The sequence below is a fragment of the Hakea prostrata genome, unplaced genomic scaffold, assembly GCF_041222555.1.
Source record: "Hakea prostrata isolate BN-2017 unplaced genomic scaffold, UWA_Hpros_2 contig_36, whole genome shotgun sequence".
Lineage (NCBI taxonomy): Eukaryota > Viridiplantae > Streptophyta > Magnoliopsida > Proteales > Proteaceae > Hakea > Hakea prostrata.
In genome coordinates, this window is record NW_028291155.1 from 81,197 (window position 1) to 106,628 (window position 25,432).

The 25,432-nt window shown below is 42.3% G+C and overlaps 1 protein-coding gene across 1 annotated transcript; it reads right to left on the reverse strand.

Moving 5' to 3' along the window:
• Positions 1 to 9,021: 9,021 nt before the first annotated feature.
• LOC148999132 (uncharacterized) lies at positions 9,022 to 10,014 on the reverse strand. Its single transcript, XM_089141443.1, has one exon. It carries the CDS (start codon positions 10,012 to 10,014, stop codon positions 9,022 to 9,024), a length of 993 nt encoding a protein of 330 aa, XP_088997569.1.
• Positions 10,015 to 25,432: the final 15,418 nt, after the last annotated feature.

Genomic DNA, 25,432 nt, shown 5'->3' on the forward strand with positions numbered 1-25,432 from the left:
TCTTGACACTTCTGTTCTAGGACTACTACGGGAATATTATGGGATGTTTTCGGAGATGCCCTCTGGACACCTTCCTAAACTGTTGGATGACATATTTAGGACTGTCTAGTAGTGTTTGGCTAGGATGTCCCGTTATGTCAGACCCTAATCAGACGGGTATTGAGACCGAACGACCCGTGGTAGCAATGGGGATTCATGGGCGCTCAAGACCGGTAAGCAACCCGTGAGAGGACAGGAATCACATTGTGGGGACCATTTATTGGTAGGGTTGCATATGGTTAGACTTGGGCTCACGGGCGCTTAAGACCGGTAACCAACCCGTGAGAGGACGTGAGAGCTTCCCGTTTACCATATGTGGATGACCTATAGGGTTGATGAGTCCGTAGTTAGGGACTATGAGGACTCTAGTGTGAAGGATACCGGAAAGGATCGCCAGGGGCGAGGAATGGACGTATCTGGATCTGACTTGATGTAACTGAGTAGGAGACTTGCATTTGGCTAGGCTTGACCCTGACATGCGCCAGTACTTAGACCAATGGTGATGTGAGAGAGCGGTGACTTGACCCCCAGCCATGGAATGTCCCGAGGGATGCCGGACCCACTACCAAAAGGCGTTGTGTGATGAGACCTTCCCAAAGAAGTATGGTGCTATGACTTAAAGCATGTCTTCCAATAGAGACCAGCATACATAGAGTTAGATTCATACATTCATTGTTTGTCTCATACCATATTGCATTTATGTTTGCTTTGAAATCCTGCCATTTATGTTATTACGGTTTAACTGCCTTACTGAGTTTCTTTGAAACTCATTCCTTTTGTACAATGTTTTGTTAGATTATTCTATAGGTTCCGAGTATCATGATTGCTCGTATGAAGAAGCACAAGGAGAAGAGGCATATCTCCGGGGAAGGTGATTGCGGTTACGACAATTACACTGAAGATTCCGCGGGTGGTTATGCTCCGTACGATGCTTAGTCCGACCATAGAATGGAAGCGCCCTTGTGCCATTTATGAGATTTATACTTATAGAGACGTTGTCTATAAGATTGAGAACAATTTAGTTACCTATTGTACCTGCTATTGGGATTAGATTTTATCTTGTTCCTTTTCTTTTAGAACTACTTTTCCGCTGGTTGTAGAGTGGGATTCCGCCTCACTTTACTTATTGATTTAGACATTCTGATTATCTTTCGTACTCTGATCATATAAATGGTGTATTCTTTCCTTATTTGGATTTTTGGTTTATCTGTTGCACATCGATTATTATTGTTCATGATTATGTTATTGTTTATGTGGGAGGTTGATTACTCGATACCTGATCTTCGGGGTTGTGGATCACACTCTCGGGTATGCCAGTTAGGGTACCGGCCGGGAGGATGTGACAACCAATCCACGTTAAACCCTGGTCTTCAATCTCCATTCACATAAAATAACAATTCTTAACAATTACCAAACTCAATTTATCTATACTTTTGATTAAATTAATTAACACAGAGTTGAGCAAGCCTGGTTGGTTGACCCAAGGGCTAAAATGAACCTAAAATGACCTTGGCAGGGCTAGTTAATTTTTAACATATATCGTCCTTGAGGTTAAAAAGTCAAATCGTACTCAGGCTAAGCTCAGAACGGGTTTGGCCTAGTTTGGATGAATAGGGTATTATTGATAACTCTAATACACAGGAGAAAAAACTCGTTTTCTTGATGATTCAAGGGCGATCTTGATGATTACTGGTGCTCACTGAATATTGTGATTTGCCATACTTGTTGTGGAAGATATCATAATCTTAAGGTCTTGTTTTCGCGAGGTGTTATGGGTGACCTGAGGGGAACCACGAAATCAGAATGGTTCGGTTGAACCAACTTGACGGTTCAAACAAACGTCGCTCGCTAGCTGGAACAAGGGACTTCTCGGATGACGAAGGGCGGTGCAGGAGCAGCTCGCTAACAAGCCCAGATGCCCTAGACACCCAGTGGCCTAGTGTATTTTTAGCAAAGCCAGCGGCCTTTGGGGGATCCTTGATATCTCCTCGTTGGCTGTGCCTCTTAGCATTAATTTCAGCAATAAATGTCTCATGGGTCGTGCAATGACAAGGGACAGCTTGGATGCTCCACATTCGCTCTAAGACTGCCATGAGGACAACGACACCACTTTTTGTCTCCTTAACCAAGGAACAATGTCACATCAAGCCGATACTTGAGTTGACTCCTTGATTATAAAAGGTGCTCACAACAGCCCTGGGGACTGCAGTTGCCAGAGGGTGACGTCACCAGGATACAGAAGCCATCTCAACCGTTGAGCTCCATCACAAAGGGTCAGTCTACCTTCGCAAGCAAACAAATGTCACAGGTTCGTTATAAATAGTGGCAGCACTCCCAAGTATAACTAGAGCTTCTCTAGCCATTACTCTCCTTCATAACTCCATGAAAAACATTCATCCATGAACCATTATCATTTATTCCACAAGCATTGATTCTCAGCTTCTTCCTTGAGACTGACTTAATCATTGGAGGTGGCTTCCCGTCCTCTAAGGCGGCCCACTCTCACTTTAGCTTTGCTTTCAAGAAGCTGTGGAGAACCAGAACCAAGGAGAACTGGGGTTGGTCGGGAAGACAGATCTTTCCCTCAACACAAGGCATCGTCCTTCACCATTTGAGAGAACTTAATTTTGGGGCTGACTTCTTGTTGGGTTAGTGAGATCCACCTTAAACCCTTGGGTTTACCTACATCATTATGCCAGAACATTCGAAATGATGCAAATGGTAAAACCTAGTATAGAATGTAAGCTTTTTAATTGTTGCAACCTTGTTAATTGTTCCCCTCCCCCCACCCCCAAAAATAAATAAATAAATAAATAAATAAAGAAGAAGAAAAAGAAAGAAAAAAAAAGACTTTCTCTAATAAAATTATTTTACTTTTTTATTGTAATATACATTTTGCTTTCCATGGAAGTATTCGCATGCATCTTGTGTTAGAAAAGAAATAATATATAATTCTTTTGAAAAATGTGTTTTGCTTTCAATTGATATATTTTAAGTTTTTTACATGTGGGTCCGTTTAGTGAACCATAAACTAATGTTTAGTCCCTTTAGTGCAATATCTTACGTGTGAGTCCTAACCAAACTAACATCGTTAGCCATCGTTAGGTGTTTTCAAATTTCAAACCTTGAGGGACCAAAATGCCCCTCGAGTTATTTAATACGTATGAGACTAAAATACCCTCAATATTATATTATTATCAATTATACAAGTGGGTGAAGAAATTCCTTCTCCACCCATCTCACCCTGCTAAAACCACTTTTGAAACCATTGCTAGAAACCATCTGCAAAAAAAAACCATAGTTAGTGAGAGTTGGGAGGGGAGGCCCACCTCAATTGAGGGCCTAATAGAGAGAGAGAGGGGAGAAGATTAAGGACAGGTGGAGTTGGAACGATCCTTGGAAGTGGTATTTCAAGAAGGGGGGGGAGGGAGGGAGGGGGGAGTCGAAACAAACAAGTGCAACAATCTTTATGCCCTCCCATTCGTTTTTATTTTTTTCGTGCTTTTTTGTTCCCGAGAGGGTGGACCCAGTCGCAATCTTGCAAATCACATCACAGATTAAGAATATATAAATTGGATAAATCAATTCAAATTTGAATCGATCGGGGATTCAAATTATGTAAATAATTTGTGGACTCTGACTGATTTCAAGACAATCCGATTTGCTTATCTCAAGAAGACGCCATATCCAACAGAAGAAGTGCTTCAATGATTTGATGGCCGCCAATGATTTGATGGCCGCAAGTAAATATGGTGGGCTACTTCTCCCCCCTTTTTGTGGGGTGGTTTTCAATAGGGTCATTTTCGACAGTGGTTCCCAACGAGTGATAGAAGAAAATGGTGAAAGGAGGACTTTCTTCACTCACCTATATTGTTAATAACAATAGATTAGTGGGGTTATTTTAGTCTTATCATACGTATTAAACAACCTAAAGGGCATTTTGGTCCCTTTAGGTTTGAAATTTGAAAACACCTAACGGTGAGTAATGGTGTTAGTTTGGTTAGGACCCATACGTAATATATTGCATTAAACTGTCAATGCAGGGTTGGTAGAGTGGTAAGATCCATACTTCTAAGTGGAGAGGTCATGGGTTCGACCCTTGTGGATGACAAGCATCCCCTGAGGATGTAATCATGGTGCGCGCAAGCTGGCCTGGATGAACCTCAGATACCCAATATATATATATATATATATATATATATATATATATATATATATATTGCATTAAACGGATCAAACGTTAGTTTATGGTCCACTAAGAGGACCCATACATAAAAAACTTTAATATTTATAGTTTTGTTATATAGACATCGCATTTTGTCACATCATAAATACTCCGCGCAGTGGATGAAATAGATATTTTAGGCTATTCTTAGAGTCTTTTCTCAATTTTAGATATATAGTTTTTGTATCAAATTCCCCAATTGTGGGTTAATTAATTAATGAATGGCTTCTTGACTTAAATATGAATTTAGCTTAAAATTAGGAAGAGACACTTATATCCTTTGCTATAATTAATTCTCAAAAAGTTTTATTTATATATTGTCGAGACTTGTTGAGGAATTTGCACGAACTCTTGAAAGGTTGTTATAATCACGAACTTGGTCAGAGCTAAAACATACTAGAGGTACTTTCTTTGAAGGTATTTAAACATCTCGATTTGTGCAATACGAGTAACAAATGTGTCTTCACCCCTAAAATCAGTCAACCAAACCTGTAAGGTTATACTCCAAAAAGATTACTTCATGTGTGATACGGAACCTTCATGGTTAATCGGGTATGACCCGAGTGGGGCTCCACATATAGTCGGGACGTGACCGACTGCGACGGAAGAAACGCACATCCCAAATAAGGTGGTCTCTCCCAATAAGGACAGTCAACTCCACTACCGACTGTGCTGGAGCCAATAACAGAAAGGCGAAATCTCCGGATAGGCAACGGCTCTTGTCAGGCTAACTTACCAAATACATAAAAGGTAACACTTATAGTATAAGAGGATAAACATACCCCTCCGGTAAGCATCCAATACACACTGAGTATAATCTTGTGTAGCTTTTGCATGAGTCTTTACTCTCTTCGTTATCTGACTTTGCCATCGGAGGCGGCTGCCCGGCACACAAGTCGGCCCGCATCTAACCTTTCTTGTAGGACTCATCGTCCCGGATACGAGAGGAGGCTCAGTCGGATCCAGAAGCATAATTGATCCGCATCAGTTAGGCGGCTGCCCGGCACACAAGCCGGCCCGCATCTAACCTTTCTTGCAGGACTCATCGTCCCGGATACGAGAGGAGGCTCAGTCGGATCCAGAAGCATAATTGATCATCATCAATTTGGCGCCTTCTGTGGGAACAACAAAGCTTGGAAGCCATGGTGCGACGAGCCAACGGACATTCCTGACAAGAAAGTACCGGGGATGATCGAGTAATTCCCGAAGAAATGGTTGATCCGTCAACCCACGATGAACAAGAGGGACTTCAGGAGAATCTGGTTCTGGAAGATCCCAATGAAGAAGGAACTTCGCGAGGTCCTCGGGACCAGGCCATTATGGCAGATATGGACGAGATACGAAAAGGCATGCTCGAAATGCAGGGGGTATTACGCGGTTTGGTGCATCAAATCGGGGTCGAACAAGGACCAAGGCGTAATACCCAGTCGGGAAGGCTAATGAGAGCCTTCAGGACAGTACGAGGAGCCCGACATCCAAGGCATATCCCAAGAGTAAAAAATACTCGGGAGCAAAGGGAAACGCATCCCGATCGTAGCAAGCGCCAAACCACGCCCAATGGGACAAGGATCAGTGCTTTAGAGCGCATCTCGTTGCCACCTAAAATAGGATCCTTGCCCCAAAGGAATCGTCGGGAGGAGGTCGAGGAGATCGTGGATAAAGAAGAAGAGGGGGAAAGCCAACCCCGGCCTTCAAAGTCGAGAATTTCGACATCTCGGGCACCATCCCAAAGGAAGGAGGCAACAACTCCTCGTTCGAGGGGGGAACGTGTCGAATCTGATGAGGAAGGAGCAAGGCAGAACTGGCTACGAAAGCGAGTAGCAGAGGTCGAACGAAAGTTGGAGGATCGGGATCATGACGAAGATCTTGATGTGGTAGATCGGGAGCCGTTCTCGGAGGAGATCATGAACATGCCTCTCCCTAGGAATTTTATCATGCCAACCTTCACCCCTTTTGAAGGGAAAACAAATCCAAAGGAGCATATCAGTTACTTCAAGTCAGCAATGATTGTACTAGGCCGGGAGGATGAATTGCTCTGCAGAACGTTCCCAGCGTCACTCAAGGGCCCGGCCATTAAATGGTTCAGCAGTCTACGACCGGCATCAATAAATAATTTCCGAGAGTTGGCCCAGAAATTCATAGCCCGGTTCCATAGCACGATCGGGAGTAAAAAGACATCCGATAGCCTTTTTGGCATATGGCAAGGAAGGAATGAATCTATTCGAGATTATCTGAAAAGATTCGACAAGGTTGCCATTGAGATCGAGGAGCTTGATGATCAAGTTGCGTACAGTGCGCTTTGGAGTGGCATCACACACCAAAGACTTTTGGAAGTCCTACTAACAGACAAGCCAAAAACGTACGGGACGCTGCTACGCAAATGCCAGAAGCAAGCCAGTGTCTACGAGGTGATAAATGCTCGGGTTAAGGCCGATCGGGATAGAAGGTCTGATCGGGATGTAGATAAAGCTTCCCCGAGTGAAAAGAATCCAAGATCAAAAAGTAAATGGAAGCGTGACCAAGAGAGAGTGAGTTATACTCCTTGTTGGTGCAACCTAGAGGGGGGTGATTAGGTTACAACTAGTGGATTGTCCCAATTTTTCGGTTTATGCGGAAATACAAGATAAATTGAGAATTCAAATGAATCTAAACAATACAAGCAACCACAAGACAAGTATTTTATAGTGGTTCGACTTTGCAAGTCTACGTCCACTCCTCTCTTGGACTCAAGAGAGTATTCCACTAGTGATTCTCTTTCAATACAATGGGTAGAGATCAAACCCTTTACAATCTTTGTTACGGGGCAAGAGCACCCTTTACAATCTTTGTTTATCTTAGGGCAAGAGCACCCTCTTCAATCTTTGTTCACGGGCAAGAGCACCCAACCAATCTTTTTTCACGGGCAAGAGTACCCAAAACCAATTCTAATCTACCTAGACTAGAATTGAAAACAGATACAAGAGAAGAATGTTACCTTAACAAGAGGTGTGACACTTTACCTCTTGTGTGTGTGTGATGCAATAAGAGTTGTATGCTCAAGATATGAAATGTATGCACCACCAAAGCCTTCAATCACCTCAAGCTTGACTTCCACAAGCTTACTTTAACACCTTGGTATGTTCTTCAAGGTTGGGGAGAAGGTGAAAGGCAAAGCACAAGGCTTTCTTGCAATTTGAGAGCTTTAGGATCACTTGGGGAGTGGGTGATCAAGTGTGAGTGTTGTTACTCTCAAATGAGGTGAATTGGGTTTATATAGAGCACCTTTGAGTGCCAAAACCCAATCCCCAACGGATAGAAAACGGACACATTTTTGTCCTGTTTTTCAACCCAGACGGACGTCCGTCTGGTCAGACGGTCATCCTTCTCAAAAGTATCTGTTGCAAACAGCTGTAGAGGATATTCTCTTTAAACTAGCCATTATAGTCAAATCTGGGCCAGACGGACATCCGTCCGTTTGCCTCCGACGGACGTCAGCGGCTCCGTCGCTCGCACGGCGCCAGACGGACGGACATCCGTCTGCCAGACAGAAATTCCGTCTGGCCTTCTGTTGTTTTCTGAGAAACAGAGTTATCAGTACATACGGACATCCGTCTTCTCAGACGGCTGTTCGTCTGAACTCTATTTTGCTGGCTTAAGTTGAGGCTGGGACATGGCTTGGGTTTTTGGACTTTTTGGTCAACCCTAAGCATTGTACACCTCACTAACATGTCATAGGTCACTCTAGTAATATGAATTACATATAATTGATGCATTTACATGAATGTGTATGCGAGAGTGTCCTAAGCCCTAATTCAACCTAAGTCTTGATCTTCGACTTGATCTTCTACTTGATTTTGTGCAACAGTCTTCATGTCCATCTTGGCATGGTCATCTTGACTTAGACTTCATGTCCATCTTCATGTCTGTCTTGGCATGATCTTGGCTTTGACTTGCATATGGCTTTGACTTGGAGTTGGTCCACTTGTTCTCATCTTGAACTAAGACATCATAACTCAATATAGCCATTAGTAATTCATGCTTATTATCATCAAAACCAATAGAGGCTGATGTGACAAATGCTGACATGGCATTTCCCAACAATCTCCCCCTTTTTGATGATGATAAACACATGAATGATTGGAAAATATGAATGATAATTAATAGCAAATAAACACTCATTCATATGCATGTTATTTTCATGTTTTTCCATGGTGAGTTCTAATTCATGTTTGTTATCATCAAAACATGGTGAATTCAAGTTTCATGTTTGTTATCATCAAAACCAATGAAGGCCGATGTGGCAAAATGCTGACATGGCATTTTCCAACAATCTCCCCCTTTTTGATGATGACAAACACATGAATGAGGGAAAATATGAATGATCATTAATAGCAGTCGATGCTCATTCATATGCATGTTATGACATGTTTTCCCCATGAATTATTATCTAATTCATTCATGCGGTTTTCTCCCCCTTTTGTCATCAACAAACAATATAGGAGCTAATGAATTATCTAATTCAAAATTCTATAATTTATAGAATTTTTCTCCCCCTTTTGTTATCAACAGAATATAGGAGATGCTTCTCCGCAAATAACTCTCCCCCTTTGTTATCAACAAAAATAATGCATGAAATGCTCTCCCTCAACTAACTCTCCCTTTCTCATTGACACAAGCATGAAGAGCATGAAGAGCATGAAGTGCTCCCCCTCAAATAATTCTCCCTTCTTAACTTATGCTCCCCCTGAATTAATGCATAAGTTAACAACTTGTCTCCCTCACATATGCACTCTCCCCCTACATGAATGCATAAAAGGAAAGAGAATGACATACTCTTTCTTAATACCCTTTTTCAGGGTCCTTAATAATTTGAACAATACTCCAAATGAGTTGTCCCTATCAATGTCATCTATTAATCCGTTATCATTATTGCTAATGGAATTCGGATTATGGGAAGAATTGACCTCAAGGTCTTCTTGTTCTTCCATGGACTTTGCCATTAGAGCCAAGTTGATTCTTTCTTCCTTGGACTCCTCCTCTTCTTCCTCCTCACTTGTGTTGTAGGATATGTTAGCCATATACGGGCACTCGGACTTGATGTGGCCCGGTTTCCTACACTTGTTACAAGTAACATTAGAAACATAACCTTTTTTCTTAGAAGGATCTTTACCTTTGTGCTCCTTAGAGGATTCTCCTTTGTGAAGATACTTCCCTCTTTTCTTTTTGAGAAGTCTCTTGAATTCTTTGGCGATTTGGTAGAGCTCACTGTCCAAGTCTTCTTCTTCACTCTCACTTTCTTCTTCTTCCTTGGTGGCACTCTTTAGAGCTATGGACCTCTTCCTTCGATCCTGCTGCACACTTGCTTGCTTGTCTTCTTCAAGCTCCGCTTCATGAGCTAGCAAAGATCCCATTAGCTCATCAATGGTAATTTTGGACAGATTCCCCACTTCTTGAATTGCTGTCCTTTTGGGTCTCCATGAGGGTGGAAGAGCTCTCAGAATTCTTCTAGTTATGTCCTCATTTGCCAATTCTTTTCCAAGGCTATACAACTTGTTCACAATGTTAGTAAATCTACTAAATAAAGAAGTAATATCCTCATAATCTAACATTTTAAACTCTTCATATTGAAGCATGTAGATGTCTAGGTTCATCCTTTTGATATGATCAGTCCCTTCATATGTGACTACCAACTTATCAAAAATTTCTTTGGCACTTTTGCAAATGCCACATCTATTGTAGACTTTTTCACTTAACGCACATTGCAAAAACATTTTTGCTTTGTAGTTTAATTGAATTTTGACCTTGTCGATCGAAGTCCACTCGGTTCTAAGTTTGGGTACCTTATGGCCATGTTCATCTGTTTTGAGAACCTCATTTGGTCCACATGTTATGACGTTCCACACATTGATATCATGTGCACACACAAAGTCTTCAAACCTATTTTTCCAATAGGCAAAGTCTTCTCCATCAAAGTATGGAGGTCTAGCGGTGTTAAGACCTTCGGTTCTTGAAGGAACTTCATAAAAAGGAAAGGCCATGATCTTTGACTCTTTTAAAAATTGATTTCAATCTTAATTTGAGCTCCCGCTCTGATACCAATTGTTGGTGCAACCTAGAGGGGGGTGATTAGGTTGCAACTAGTGGATTGTCCCAATTTTTCGGTTTGTGCGGAAATACAAGAAAAATTGAGAATTCAAATGAATCTAAACAATACAAGCAACCACAAGACAAGTATTTTATAGTGGTTCGACTTTGCAAGTCTACGTCCACTCCTCTCTTGGACTCAAGAGAGTATTCCACTAGTGATTCTCTTTCAATAAAATGGGTAGAGATCAAACCCTTTACAATCTTTGTTACGGGGCAAGAGCACCCTTTACAATCTTTGTTTATCTTAGGGCAAGAGCACCCTCTTCAATCTTTGTTCACGGGCAAGAGCTGCCAACCAATCTTTGTTCATGGGCAAGAGTACCCAAAACCAATTCTAATCTACCTAGACTAGAATTGAAAACAAATACAAGAGAAGGATGTTACCTTAACAAGAGGTGTGACACTTTACCTCTTGTGTGTGTGTGATGCAATAAGAGTTGTATGCTCAAGATATGAAATGTATGCACCACCAAAGCCTTCAATCACCTCAAGCTTGACTTCCACAAGCTTACTTTAACACCTTGGTATGTTCTTCAAGGTTGGGGAGAAGGTGAAAGGCAAAGCACAAGGCTTTCTTGCAATTTGAGAGCTTTAGGATCACTTGGGGAGTGGGTGATCAAGTGTGAGTGTTGTTACTCTCAAATGAGGTGAATTGGGTTTATATAGAGCACCTTTGAGTGCCAAAACCCAATCCCCAACGGATAGAAAACGGACACATTTTTGTCCTGTTTTTCAGCCCAAACGGACGTCCGTCTGGTCAGACAGTCATCCATCTCAAAAGTATCTGTTGCAAACAGCTGTAGAGGATATCCTCTTTAAATTAGCCGTTATAGTAAAATCTGGGCCAGACAGACGTCCGTCTGCCCAGACAGACATCCGTCTGGCCTGGACTGGCTCAGACGGACATCCGTCTGCCCAGACGGACATCCGTCTGGACTGGCTCAGACCGACATCAGTCTGCCAAGACGATCATCCGTCTGGCCTGGATTGGCTCAGACGGAAATTCCGTCTGGCCTTCTGTTGTTTTCTGAGAAACAGAGTTATCAGTACAGACGGACATCCGTCTGCTCGGACGGCTGTCCGTCTGAACTCTATTTTGCTGGCTTAAGTTGGGGTTGGGACATGGCTTGGGTTTTTGGACTTTTTGGTCAACCCTAAGCATTGTACACCTCACTAACATGTCCTAGGTCACTCTAGTAATATGAATTACATATAATTGTTGCATTTACATGAATGTGTATGCGAGAGTGTCCTAAGCCCTAATTCAACCTAAGTCTTGATCTTCGACTTGATTTTGTGCAACGGTCTTCATGTCCATCTTGGCATGGTCATCTTGACTTAGACTTCATGTCCATATTCATGTCTATCTTGGCATGATCTTGGCTTTGACTTGCATATGGTTTTGACTTGGTGTTGGTCCACTTGTTCTCATCTTGAACTAAAACATCATAACTCAATATAGCCATTAGTAATTCATGCTTATTATCATCAAAACCAATAGAGGCTGATGTGGCAAATGCTGACATGGCATTTCCCAACACTCCTCTTAACACAAAGCCATCAGAAATCTTGATGAACATTCGAGATAAAAATTCGTTAAAATGGCCCGGGAGGCTACGTGCACCATCAGAGGATCGGGATATGACAAAATACTGCCGATTCCATCAAGATTACGGCCACCACACGGATGAGTGCCGAAGTCTGAAGTTTGAAATAGAGAAACTGATCCAACAAGGTAAGCTAGGTTAGTATGTAAAACATTCGGGAAAGACCCGAACACACTCACCTGAGTCAAAAAAGAGAGGCTGATCCCCTAGTTCGAAGGAGGTTGCCAAAAAAGCGGACAAGGGGAAGGAAAAGGTAGATCGGGAAGAAACGCCTGTGTACGTGATTACGGGAGGTCCAACTGTGGAATCTATCAGAAAAGCGAAGCAGAAGGCTCGGTTCGTAGGGGCTGTTCATTTGCCTAAAAAAAGGCAAAATCTAGCATGTCCCGAACCAATAACTTTTACGGATGCAGACTTAAATGGTGTTATATCGCCACATGATGACGCGATTATCATCAAAGTCAAAATAGCAAATCAGGAAGTTCACCGAGTTTTGGTGGACACAGGGTCCTCTGTTGATCTAATCTCGTACGACGCTTTCAAAAGATTGAAGTTGGCCGATGATCTGCTGACACCGTCGTCAACACCACTGTATGGTTTCGCAGGATCTTCCACAGTGGCAGAGGGAACGATCCATCTGGATCTCAAAGTCGGGAAGTCACCCCGAGATACCTTGGTTCGGGTAAATTTCATGATGATAAAGGGGCTGTCGGCATACAATGTTATTATAGGACGACCGACACTAAATGCGCTTGAAGCAATCGTATCTCCCAGACATATGAAGTTAAAGTTCCCGACCGAAGCTGGAGTCGGGGAATGTTCTTCAGACCAATCGGCTTCCCGCCAGTGCTACACAAGTTACTTGAAGGAAAAATGTAAGCCAGAGAATTCGGGAACTGCCATGAACGTCGAGGTTCGAGACGATCGCGACGAGGAAAGCATGCAGCGGGCAGAGCCTGTAGAAAAGTTGGAAAGGATACAGCTGAGTCAATCTCTCCCCGACCGAGGGACGTTTATTGGCTCGGAGCAACCAAAGGATTTCAAGAAAGAGCTTACTAGATTCTTGTGTGATAATGCATATATCTTTGCATGGTCGGCAAATGACATGCTCGGGATAGACAGGCGGGTAGCATAGCACAAACTCTGGATACAGAAGGATGCAACCCCGGTCATCCAAAGAGGAAGGAATTTTGCAATAGAAAAGCATGAAGCAATCAGGGTCGAGGTGGAAAAATTGGAAAGATTGGGTTTTATAGAACTGATTGAATGCCCAACCTGGTTGGCCAATGTAGTTATGGTCAAAAAGGCGAAGGGGAAATGGAGAATGTGTACTGACTACACGGATTTGAACAAAGCCTGCCCAAAAGATTGTTACCCCCTCCCGAGGATTGATCTTCTGATCGATGCCACTGCTAGCCACGAAGTCCTTAGTTTCATGGATGGGTACTCGGGATATAACCAGATTCTGATGAGTCGGGAGGATGAAAAACATACTTCATTTATGACCGATCGGGAAAGTTATTATTATCGAGTGATGCCTTTCGGGTTGAAAAATGCGGGGGCGACTTATCAGAGAACTGTCAATAAAATTTTCCACCAGCAGATCGGGCGGAACATGGAGGTTTACGTAGACGACATGCTCATGAAGAGTCTGGTTCGGGCGAGGCATTTGACTGACTTGGAAGAGACATTCGTTGTGTTTAGAACGTACCAAATGCGCCTGAACCCTGAAAAATGTGCTTTTGGGGTTTCCTTGGGAAAGTTCCTTAGGTTCATGGTTTCTCGAAGAGGAATCGAGGCTAACCCAGAGAAGATCAAAGCACTGATCGAGATGGCACCACCCGTTACTATAAAAGAAATCCAGTGTTTGACTGGGAGGGTGGCCGCTTTAAATCGGTTCATATCCCGAGCAGGAGAAAAGTGCAATACATTCTTCAAAGCTTTGAAAACTACATCAAGCTCGGGGACAATCTCTTGGACACAAGAATGCCAACGGGCATTTGATCAACTTATAGCGTATCTCGGGACAACGCCTGTCTTAGCACGGCCCCTAACCGGGGAAACTCTTATGGTTTACCTTGCAATTTCACAAACGGCGGTTAGTGCAGTGCTGGTCAGAGGAGACACAATTCAGAACCCAGTCTATTATGTGAGCCATGTGCTTATAGATGCTGAGACACGGTACCCGGAAGTGGATAAGCAGGCGTTGGCGCTTTTGGTGGCATCACGAAAACTGAGGCCCTACTTTCAATCACATCCGATAGTGGTCCCGACTAATTTTCCACTAAAGAAAATACTTCAAAGGCCTAATGTGGCAGGAAGGATGGTCGGGTGGTCGGTGGAGCTTGGCAAGTACCAGATCGAGTTCAGACCGAGGACGGCCATAAAAGCTCAGGTTTTGGCCGACTTTGTTGTCGAAAGCACTCTACCACAGAGGAACGACCAAATACCAACGGCTGGAGTATCTGACTTGTGGATTCAGCACGTTGATGGTTCGAGCAATATTTCAGGATCGGGAGCAGGTCTGACCCTCTGTAGTCTCGAGAACTTCACAATTAGCTATGCTATAAGGTTCAAATTCCAAGCCTCGAACAATGAAGCCGAATACGAAGTTGTCATAGCAGGCTTACGAGTGGCCCGAGCCCTCAGAGTTCGGGAATTAGAAGTAAGAAGTGATTCTCAACTAATTGTCAATCAAATCAAGGGAGAATATGAAGCAAAGGATGAAAGAATGGCTAGGTACTTGGTCAAGGTTGGACAGTTCCAAGCTTTCTTTGATCGGGTAACATACCGAAAAATACCTAGAAAAGAAAATGAAAACGTGGACGAACTCTCCCGATTGTCCATGGCAAACTACAAAAACCTGGACTCGGCAGTTTACATTGAAGAACTAAGCAGCCCGAGCATCCATGAGGTAGAAACCTTTGAAATCAATGAGGAACCAGACTGGACTACACCTCTGATAACGTATATTCGGGACGATATTCTCCCGACTGATCCCAAGGAAGCAAAAAGAGTCCGGAATCAGGCAGCTCGATTCACCATGGTTGGGGACCAGCTGTATAGGAGGTCGTTCACAAATCCCCTCTTGAGATGTGTTGGGCCATCCCGGGCAAGCTATGCCCTAGCTGAGATCCACGAGGGCATCTGTGGTGCACATATGGGAGGGAAGGCGTTGGCACAAAAGGTATTACGGTCGGGCATTTTTTGGCCTATAGTACAAAAGGACGCGATTGAATATGTCCGCAGATGCGAACGATGCCAGAAACATGCTAACATCCCGAAGTTACCGGCAGTCCCCATGATGTCTATCTCAAACCCGATGCCATTTGCGATGTGGGGAATGGACCTTGTCGGGAAACTACCGAAAGCTCCCAAGAATCGGGAATATATGGTGGTTGCAATAGATTACTTCACAAAATGGGTCGAGGCTGAACCATTATCCTCCATCACAGAGAAACAGATGGAAAAGTTTTTTGAAGAAAAGATAATATATAGATTCGGGATACCTCGGATCCTGGTGACAGACAATGGCAAACAATTTGAAGGTGCAGGATTCAAGTCCTTCTGTATGAGATACCATATAGAACATCGATTCGCCTCGGTTGCCTACCCCCAGAGCAATGGGCAAGTAGAGGTCACCAACAGGACACTTCTCGATGGGATCAAGAAAAGGTTGGACGATAATCGGGCAATGTGGGTCAAGGAACTCCCGAGTGTCCTCTGGTCATACAGAACTATGGTGCGAACCCCGACTGGCGAAACTCTTTTTTAGCCTATGGGACTGAAGCCTTAGCCCCTGTAGAAGTGCTGGCTGGATCATTGCAATATAATGTATTTGATGAAGGCAAGAATGACCAGGGCCTAAGGGAGAACCTAGATCTTTTGCAAGAAGTCCGAACAAAAGCACAACAAAAGAGTCTGTTGTATCAAAGGAGAAGGTACAGATCAAAAGCCGAAGGTACAGATCGGGAGATCTGGTTCTGAGATGTACTGGGGCTTCAGATCCGAGAAATCAAGGAAAGTTAACTCCAACGTGGGAAGGACCTTACCTGGTAGAAAAAGAAACAAGGCCGGGATCATACCGACTGAAAGATGTAGAGAGTGGAAAACCAATCGATCGTTCATGGAATTCCACCAATTTAAGAAAGTTCTACCAATAGCCCTTATAAGTATCGGGACTGTCCCGTTTATACTTACGTCTCTTACAAGGCCTCATATCTTTTTGAGAGAAGATACAATAAATTCGGGTCCATCCTGTTTACATTTGCCTTTTTTTTAAGGACTTACATCTTTTCTTAAAAGATACAAGTCATTCGGGTCACTCCCGTTTTGATTAATTACGCCTTTTTGAAGGACTTACATCTTTTATCAAAAGATACCAGTCATTCGGGTCACTCCCATTTGATTAATTACGCCTTTTTGAAAGACTTACATCTTTTCTTAAAAGATACCAGTCATTCGGGTCACTCCCGTTTGTTTAATTACTCCATTTTGAAGGACTTACGTCTTTTCTCAAAAGATACCAGTCATTCGGGTCACTCCCGAATTACAAATTACGCCTTTTTTAAGGACATATCTTTTCTTACAAGATACAAGTCATTCGGGCCATTCCCGTTTGATTAATTACTCCTTTTTTAAGGACTTGCATTTTTTCTTAAAAGATACGAGTCATTCGGGTCACTCTCGTTTGATTAATTACTCCTTTTTTAAGGACTTACATCTTTTTCTTAAGAAAATACAACTCATTCAGATCTTTCCTGTGTTACCCTTCATTTATTCTCGACTTTAAGGAGGATGCAACGAAAAATGAAGGCAGAATATTTGATTCATTTATAAAAAGATTACAATATTTGAGATCGGGAGAAAAAGAGACAAAATCAAAAGATAGCAAGTTTTGAAAATCATTAGTCAATCTTTACAGATGGAATGTCGGGAAGATCCTCTCCAGTGGCTGCCTCGACCACACCTTCAAGAGACTCCTGCATGCTTGCAGTGACAGCCGGGGAACCATGACCCTCTCCTTCCACAAGAGTTCTCTCCGGATTATCATCTTGCAAATTGCTAGCCTCTCCCTGAGCTGTTGCTTCCTCATCTTCATCAACTTCTTCCTCTCCTACTTCTTGCTCGGGTGAAGGTTGGGGAAGAGGTTCAATATAATCCATTGCATCGGGAAACGGGATGAATTCAAGTTCGGGGAGACCTTCAGGTCGGGGGTGATTGAGCTCATCATAAATCTGAGGGTCCAGGAGCTTCTCCAACTCTAAAGGACGAGGAAGATCCATCTGCTCCAGAACCTTTTTGAAAGCAATGCGCATGCCTCTTTTGAAGGCGGGAGTAGCAATGGCCAAAGAGAGATTTTTAAATTCTTGAGTCTGAAAGTATTCCTCCAGCACACCTCATCTAGAGGTTTCATCTCCCGAGGACTCAAGCTCCTTCAACTTATCCCTCAGTTGGGCGTTCTCGTTCTTCTCTGCCATCAAGAGGGCCTCAGATGCCCTCAAGTCTTCAGTGACCTTCCCAACCTTCTCCTCGAGGTCATTCACTTTCCCTTTATATTTATTTTTGCTTTTGGAAAGAACATCCCTTTCCTTTTTCAACTTGGCCGCTTTCTCTTCGGCCTCTTTCAGTTTCTTCTCTGCCTCTTCCTTCTCTGTAATGGCAGTACGGGCCCGAACGTTTGACTCCCCGTGGAGCTGATCGGCCAGCGCCAATTGCTTAGCTTGATCCCGGGCTCTTCGAAGAGACTCGGAAAATATATGTACTGCTCCAGCAACGTATCTAAAAAAAGGGATATCCCCTGGTTAGATATGAACTGAAATATTGAGTCGGGAATAAAAGAGAGAAGAGATAAAATACCTAAATCCTTCTTTGAAAAACTCCCTGTTCGGGAGATTCTGCAAATACATCTGATCGGCATCATTCGTGGCCTCGTTTAGCCATTTCTCGGCATATCCCGAGTCACTGAAGAGTGTGTTAAAACTGGGATCGCCAGTTGAAGAAGGCGCCACCTCCCGGGCTGATTCGTCGATATGAACTCTCTTAGGAGGAGGAAGAGTCCCGTCAACTTTCCGTTTCTCAGATCCCGAGGAGGGAATTTTCTTTCTGAGACTCTTCTCAGCCCCGACTGTTACGACGGCTGCAGAAGTTTGGCCCTTCGAGGCAGCAACCTTTGTTGATGCAGGGGCTGTGGAGGATTTTACAATAGTTTTTGTTTTCAAAACTCCCGAGGTTGAAGACTTGGTGGTGGACACAAGTTTCCTTCTTTTGGCCTCGTCCATCTTCCCGAGGGCCATTGCCATCAAATCATCCTCAGAGATGTTATGACTCACTGCAAAACAAGGAATATATAATCAGGTCAGCACAGAATGAACTCGGGAAAAGCAATAAAAATAAACGCTTACCAGGGGAGAATCCCCGTCTCTGAAGTACAGGTTCATATTCCATGGAATAACCATGGACTGCAAACTCGTCATCGTCCACCTGATTAATGATCCCGACCCATCTTTCTTCGTCAGGATCCAGATCAATTGGAGTATTTAACATGTCAATGTCTTCCTTAGACACTTCTTGAAATTGAGTTATGAAAGGTTCGGGAGCAGGAGGTTTAAAGAAAAGGAAGAACTCCCTCCACTTTTTAGTGGTGGACGGGAGAGAGTCTTTCAGGATAAAGCTTCCTTGGAAAGACGAGGAAATCCTTTTTGAAAGAAAAACCCAGCCACGCTTGGAGTGCGGATGCAGAGAGTAGAATTGATGAAACATGGAAAAGGTAAGGAAAACTCCCACGTTATGGCAGAAGATGACAAACCCGATCATGATTCGCCAGCTATTCGGGCTCAAGTTAGATGGGCTGAGCCCGTAATGATCCAAAAAATCAACAAAAATGTAATGTAACGGGAGACGTAGCCCCCCGATGAAGGCGTCATAATACAAGGGATAAAATCCCTCTGGAGGACTATTCACCCTTTGGCTATCAGTCAGGATAATAACCTGATACCTCTCAGGTATACTGAAACTAAACAAAATTCTATCCAGATCTTCGGGAAACAGGGAGCAGAGGTAAAATTCTGGTCCCGAGGAATTCTAGACAAAGTCAATGTGCCAAGGACTTAGGGGCTCTGACTGGAGCAACTCTAAGGTGGCAGAATCAAGCTTTTTATGATCGGGCTTACGAGGAATGGCCCCCCGGAAACCGCTAGGACGTTGAAAAGGTGGACGGGGCGGAGCTTTTGATCTAGATACCCGGGATGTAGATGGGACATCTGTCCGAAGGTAAGCTTGGGAAGATGAAGCGGGGGGATCCCGGGAAGTGGCAGTAGACTCAGGTCTCAAGGCACTCTGGGCGGAAGGAGTAGCGGAATCAGAAGCAGGGGCAGGATTTGAATTTGAACTATGAGTAGGACCTTCCCGAGACTCAACACTGGGAATAACTTCTACTTCGGCCTCTACCTCGTTTTCTACTTCATCTTGTATGGGTGGTGCAGTCGGGACCTGAATCTCTCTTTTTTCCTTATCCTTACGAAACATCTCCTGGATTTCAATAAGGAGTTGAGGATCATCATCCTGAGTAGAACTGCTACAGAACTTAGATTTCTCCTCGTCAGAGGATTGTTCGTGGAATTCTTTCAGATGATCCCTGGTCAGGTTATACTTTTTGGTCTAATCACTATCACCCTCACTAGTATAACCTTCAGCCCGACGACGTCTTTCACGGTGGATGGGAACAGGAACTTTATTCTGATACCTAAACCCTCTCAAGCTCACTTTTGGCCTCTTCGGGGCCTTATATTTCCTCGGGGCCATAACAAAGAAGAAACTTACTGCTTGAAGACGAGGAAGGCTTGAGAAACTTCCAAAGTTAGTTGGGAGCAGTTCTTAGTCAAGAGCAAAGAAAACAGTGGAAAGGAAATGAAAGGGAAGGTCCCTATTTATACTAACCGAATGAGGCGTTGCACCCTTTGATTGAACAGTTACACCTATTGATGATCAACGGTTACAAAGGGAGGACGGTTCGACTCCCCGAAAGTGCTCATAATGAGCCTACTCATAGCTATTTGACGTGTCATTTGCAGACTAGGCGAGGAACTCGAGGGGAGCCATTACAAAGGGAAAAAACAGCCGGTCACTTCATGACAAGCATTTAATGCATCTTGAGTTAATGTTTTAAATACTTCTCGAATAACGTGGAACAACAGCAAGAGCAGACGATACTCCTTTCAAGGATCGAGGAACTTCCCGAATAATCATCAGTTCGGACATCAGATGGTTCGACCACATTACTATCCCGAACTTTGCACACAATGATCGGGATAGGGGGCTTATGATACGAAACCTTCATGGTTAATCGGGTATGACCCGAGTGGGGCTCCACATATAGTCGGGACGTGACCAACTGCGACGGAAGAAACGCACATCCCAAATAAGGTGGTCTCTCCCAATAAGGACAGTCAACTCCGCTACCGACTGTGCTGGAGCCAATAACAGAAAGGCAAAATCTCTGGATAGGCAACGGCTCTTGTCGGGCTAACTTACCAAATACATAAAAGGTAACACTTATAGTATAAAAGGATAAACATACCCCTCCGGTAAGCATCCAATACACACTGAGTAGAATCTTGTGTAGCTTTTGCACGAGTCTTTACTCTCTTCATTATCTGACTTTGCCATCGGAGGCGGCTGCCCGGCACACAAGCCTGTCCGCATCTAACCTTTCTTGCAAGACTCATCGTCTCGGATACGAGAGGAGGCTCAGTCGGATCCAGAAGCATAATTGATCCGCATCAATGTGTAATCAAGTTGTTTTCACTACCAAAAAAAAAAGTTGTTTTCACTACTTAACAGAAAGACAATAGGGGGGGAGAAAGAAAGGAAAATTCGTTCTAATGAGCTAAAAACCAGATTTTATTGGGTCATGTCACTTATTCGCACCATACTATATAAGTGTTATTCTTAACCCCAAAGCTATATTACATAGGTCCTTACTTTATATAAACGAGATAATCAGTTCCTTTCTGTCCAATGTAGGACTAAAATTTCCATTATAGAAATCATAAAATAAAAGGCATAATTAAAAAATATATTTAAATAAAAAATAATATACATAAATTTTAAACATTATTCAGCATATATATATAATCTTTTAGAAAAATAAAAAATAAAACATACGTGTTCAATAAATATCATGAACTATTGTAAACACGCACAATCTTGTCTTAGTTTTAGTTTTTTTTTTTTTTTGGATGAAAGAAAACTTCAATTAAAGTTAAAAAGTTAGTGCTGATAACACCTACATATTATTTGTAATATACTACTGCAGCTATCCAAATGTGTGGCTGCAAAATATGCATACTTTTCAAAAAACAATCGGAGCATTGGGTTAGGGAAATCAACATATGTCACATGTTTCGTTGTCTTATCTAAGTCCATTAACTGTGATAATTCCTCAAGAGACCACTTTTCTCTTGAAGGCCATGGTAGAAGCTTTGTAATTTGATGATGGTTGGTCCAAATCTCGTCAACCCTTATTCCCCTTTCCTTTGCTAACTGCATGCCTATCTGTAGGCCAAAAAGCATAGTATCCAGCATTCCATTAATCTTCCACTTTCCAAAATTGACGAACTGTAGATGTCCGTCTCTACATACCCCGATTCTCCAACCTATTACTCCTAGGTTGAGACACCCCTGCACATATCAAAACATTTTTTGTTAGGTTTCAAGAAATGCATGCACCAATTCCCATCTAGGTCATCTAGAGCAAAGCTATTGTTACCAAATTCAGGGATAATTAAAGAGTAATTATCTTCTTCATTCCTTTGTAGTTTCAATACCTTAATCCAATGGTTAGTATTATGTAATACCACCAATGGATTCGGTTTTTTATGATTAAACACCCTTTCATTTCTTTCCTTCCATATGAAATAACATGTTATTATGAAAACCGACATAACCCATCGTGCGTTGTCTCTACTTAATTGTGAATTCATATAGAGACAATGATTGAAAAACGATGAGTTATGCCAGTTTTCGGTGCGGAGCCCCAATGGTCCTGCCGCATGGATTCTTTTTCCCTAATCACATGAGATGAATATATGCCATATGGTTTCTTCTGATCTTCCACATATGGCACAATCTGCACTCATATTTGACCATTAGGCAAGTTTGGCCCGAACCGGCAATCCTGCATTTAAAACCCTTCAGAAGAACACTTTAAATTTTGGGTGTATTGGAAGGTTCCACATTTGTTTCCACCACTTCGCCAATTGCTGGTCGTGGTTCCCTAACATTTGTTTAACTATCTCCTTCTAGGCCTGTTTAACTGTAAAATCTCCATTTGGAGAAATTAACGAAGACCATGAGTCTTCAATTTCTGAGAGAGAGAAAGATTGAATTATAGTAGATAAGGGATTTGGAAATATCTCCCTGTTCTGATTTCGGTTTTGGAAAGCTTCTGCCATCTCAGCTACTGTTGCCTGTCTGGACCATCTGCTGAAATCCTGGTTTGTTGTTATGCTATGTATGTGATGTTGATTCCATGGGTCGAACCAGAAGGAAGTACCTCGGCCATTCCCTATCTTCCTTGCCACCATTATCCTTAGCTGGGGGATAATGGTGGCAATACTATTCCATATCCATGAACCCTTTTTGTTGAAATCAGAGGGTCAAAGATGCTTCGATCCTTGAAATATTTGGCTTTGAGAGTCTTCGCCCATAATGCTTCCGGATTATCGATTAACTGCCACCCCTGCTTAAGCAACATTGCCGAATTGTAATCTTCCATTTTCTTGAAGCCCATTCCTCCCATCTCTTTTGGCTGGCAGAATTTGCCCCACGAGATTAGGTTCATTTGTCTACTTTTATGTGGTTGCCCATTCCAGAACCTTTGACAAATTGCATCTATTTTTTCGCATGTTGTCTTGGGGAATCTTAGGCATTGCATTTGATAGAGCGCCATCAATTGGATTGAAGCCTGCATTAACACTCCCCGTCCAACAAATGAGAGCTTAGATGCCTTCCAAATTGCAATTTTTTTAGACATTCGATCCACCACTATCTGCAAGGTTTTGGCTTTTGCCCTTCCTGGAATTAGATTTGACCTCAGATAAACAGTTTCTTTTTTGATTTCTTGAACCTTCAGGATTGAGAGTAACGTATTCCTGTTGCTCCTAGAGACATTCCGACTGAAGAATACACCACTTTTCTCGAAGTTAATTTCTTGGCCAGTTAGGTCGGAGAAGAGTTCGAGAACCGCTTTAAGAGCCAGTACTTCTTCTGTATCTGCTTCGCAAATTAAGAAAGTATCATCTGCAAAAAACAGATGAGAAATTTTTGGAGCCCCCCTCCCAACCTTGATTCCACTTAGTAACTTCAGAGATTTATACTCATCGAGTAGCCGTGAGAGAATCTCCATTACAAGTAAGAAAAGGTAGGGGACTAAGAGGACATCCCTGCCTGAGCCCTCAAGACCCAGCGAACCAAGAGAATGGTGACCCTTTAATTTTGACTGAAAAAGTGGGTGAAGAGATTAACTCAGAGATGAATTTACACCACATGTCGTCAAAACCTAAGAACTGAAAAATCTTGGTTATCACAATCCTATTAGTTCTGTCATAGGCTTTGGACATATCCAGCTTTAGAGCTATGACCCCTTGCTTACTGTGCGCGTATTGCGCATGTAGTGGAAGATTTCATGAGCCACCATGATATTGTCAGTGATTTGTCGGTTTGGTACAAAAGCTCCTTAGCAAGGAGAGATGAAACTAGGGAGAAGACCTCTCAACCTTTTCGCCATAATCTTAGCTATTATCTTATATGACATGTTGCAAAGACTAATGGGCCTAAAATCCGACACAACACAGGCATTATCCTTTTTGGGGATAAAACATAACAACGTGTGATTGACACCCTGGGGAAGGATTCTAGAGGAGAAGAATCCAGCGACAAATTTCACAACATCGTTAGAGATGAAATCCCACGACTTTTTATAGAAAAAACCATTAAATCCATCAAATCCTGGTGCATTGTGGGGTCCAAGAGAAAACACCGCCTCCTTGATTTCTAAACAATCCGGGATCGAAGACAGCGGGCAGTTGCCCAAATTAATTCTTGGGAAGAGGCACTCGATAAAATGTGGGTCAAGGGTCTCCGCAGATTGGTATAGTTTTTGCATGTAATTAGCAAACACACCTGCAATCTTGCGAGGGGAATAGAACTGGCACCCGCCATCCTTAATCACTGAAATACCTCTTTTATGGAGGTTAATTTTTCTATTCAGACGGTAGAATCTAGTATTCCTGTCCCCATCGCTTATGTACATACCTCAAGATTTTTTAAACCAGAACATCTCCTCCGCTTTTAGGGTCCATTCCATCTCCCTCTTTTTTTCCTGAATAATATTCCAGTCCGGATTCACCCCTTGTTCCAAAATCTCAACTTCTTGTCTTAGTTATCACCCAATTTTCACCCATTTGTTGTTCTTATTTTAGAACTCTGCATATTTATGTGTTCTCGGTCTTTCACACCTAACGTGTCTTTTTATATATTTTTCAATCTCCAATTTAAGTTAGCATGTGACTACACAGGATTAATTATTAGGATGCAATTACTGGCTTAATATTGAGCCATTACCTTCTAGAGTTTTGTAAAGATATCTAACAGCTTAATGATTAATATGATTAATATGCTGCCTTGACTTTTATTTGGTTCAGAAACGACCTTTTTTTCTTTCTTTCTTGCAAAGGGCTGATATGCCGTTTTAGGTTAAATATAATTTTTTTTGCAGGTTAAATATAAGATTAGATTTATTACTCAACTGATCTTTTATGTTTTTAAGATTGAATTAGTTAATCAATCATCATTTTAAAGTTAGCGTATGACTAGCAGATGACTAATTATTATAGTGCAATTACAACCTAATTTTGAGCCTTTACTTTCTTTCTTATTTAAAGATACCTAATATAGTGTTGACTGGGTTAGCCTTCCTTTAAGGGAAAAAATTCCTCTGCTGTGCGCAGCAGTGTGGCACCACAAGTTGACACGTGGAAGGTTTTTAATAAACAGATCAGATTATAAATTCAGTTTTAAGTGAAATTGACCCACTTTATGACTCATTTTTTAAAATTAAAAAAAAAAAATTGTTTTGTGACCCGGTTCTAAATATGGATTCTCAATATTTCTTTCCATTTTCACTCCCATCTCCACGATGTTACCTCTCTTCCATCTCTCTCGCCCCATGGGCATTGCAGAATTGCAGAGAAGAATGAACAGAAAAGAATTGAATAGGTAAAAAACAACCCAATCAATTAATAATGACTTTCATGTCAAGTGTGGACGTTCTCTTTCTTTGATGCTTATATCTTTTCAGGTTTTCAAGGAAAGTAAAAGAGAACATAAAAGGATTTAAGAATGTCAAGAACAGATTTCATAATTAAACCACCGC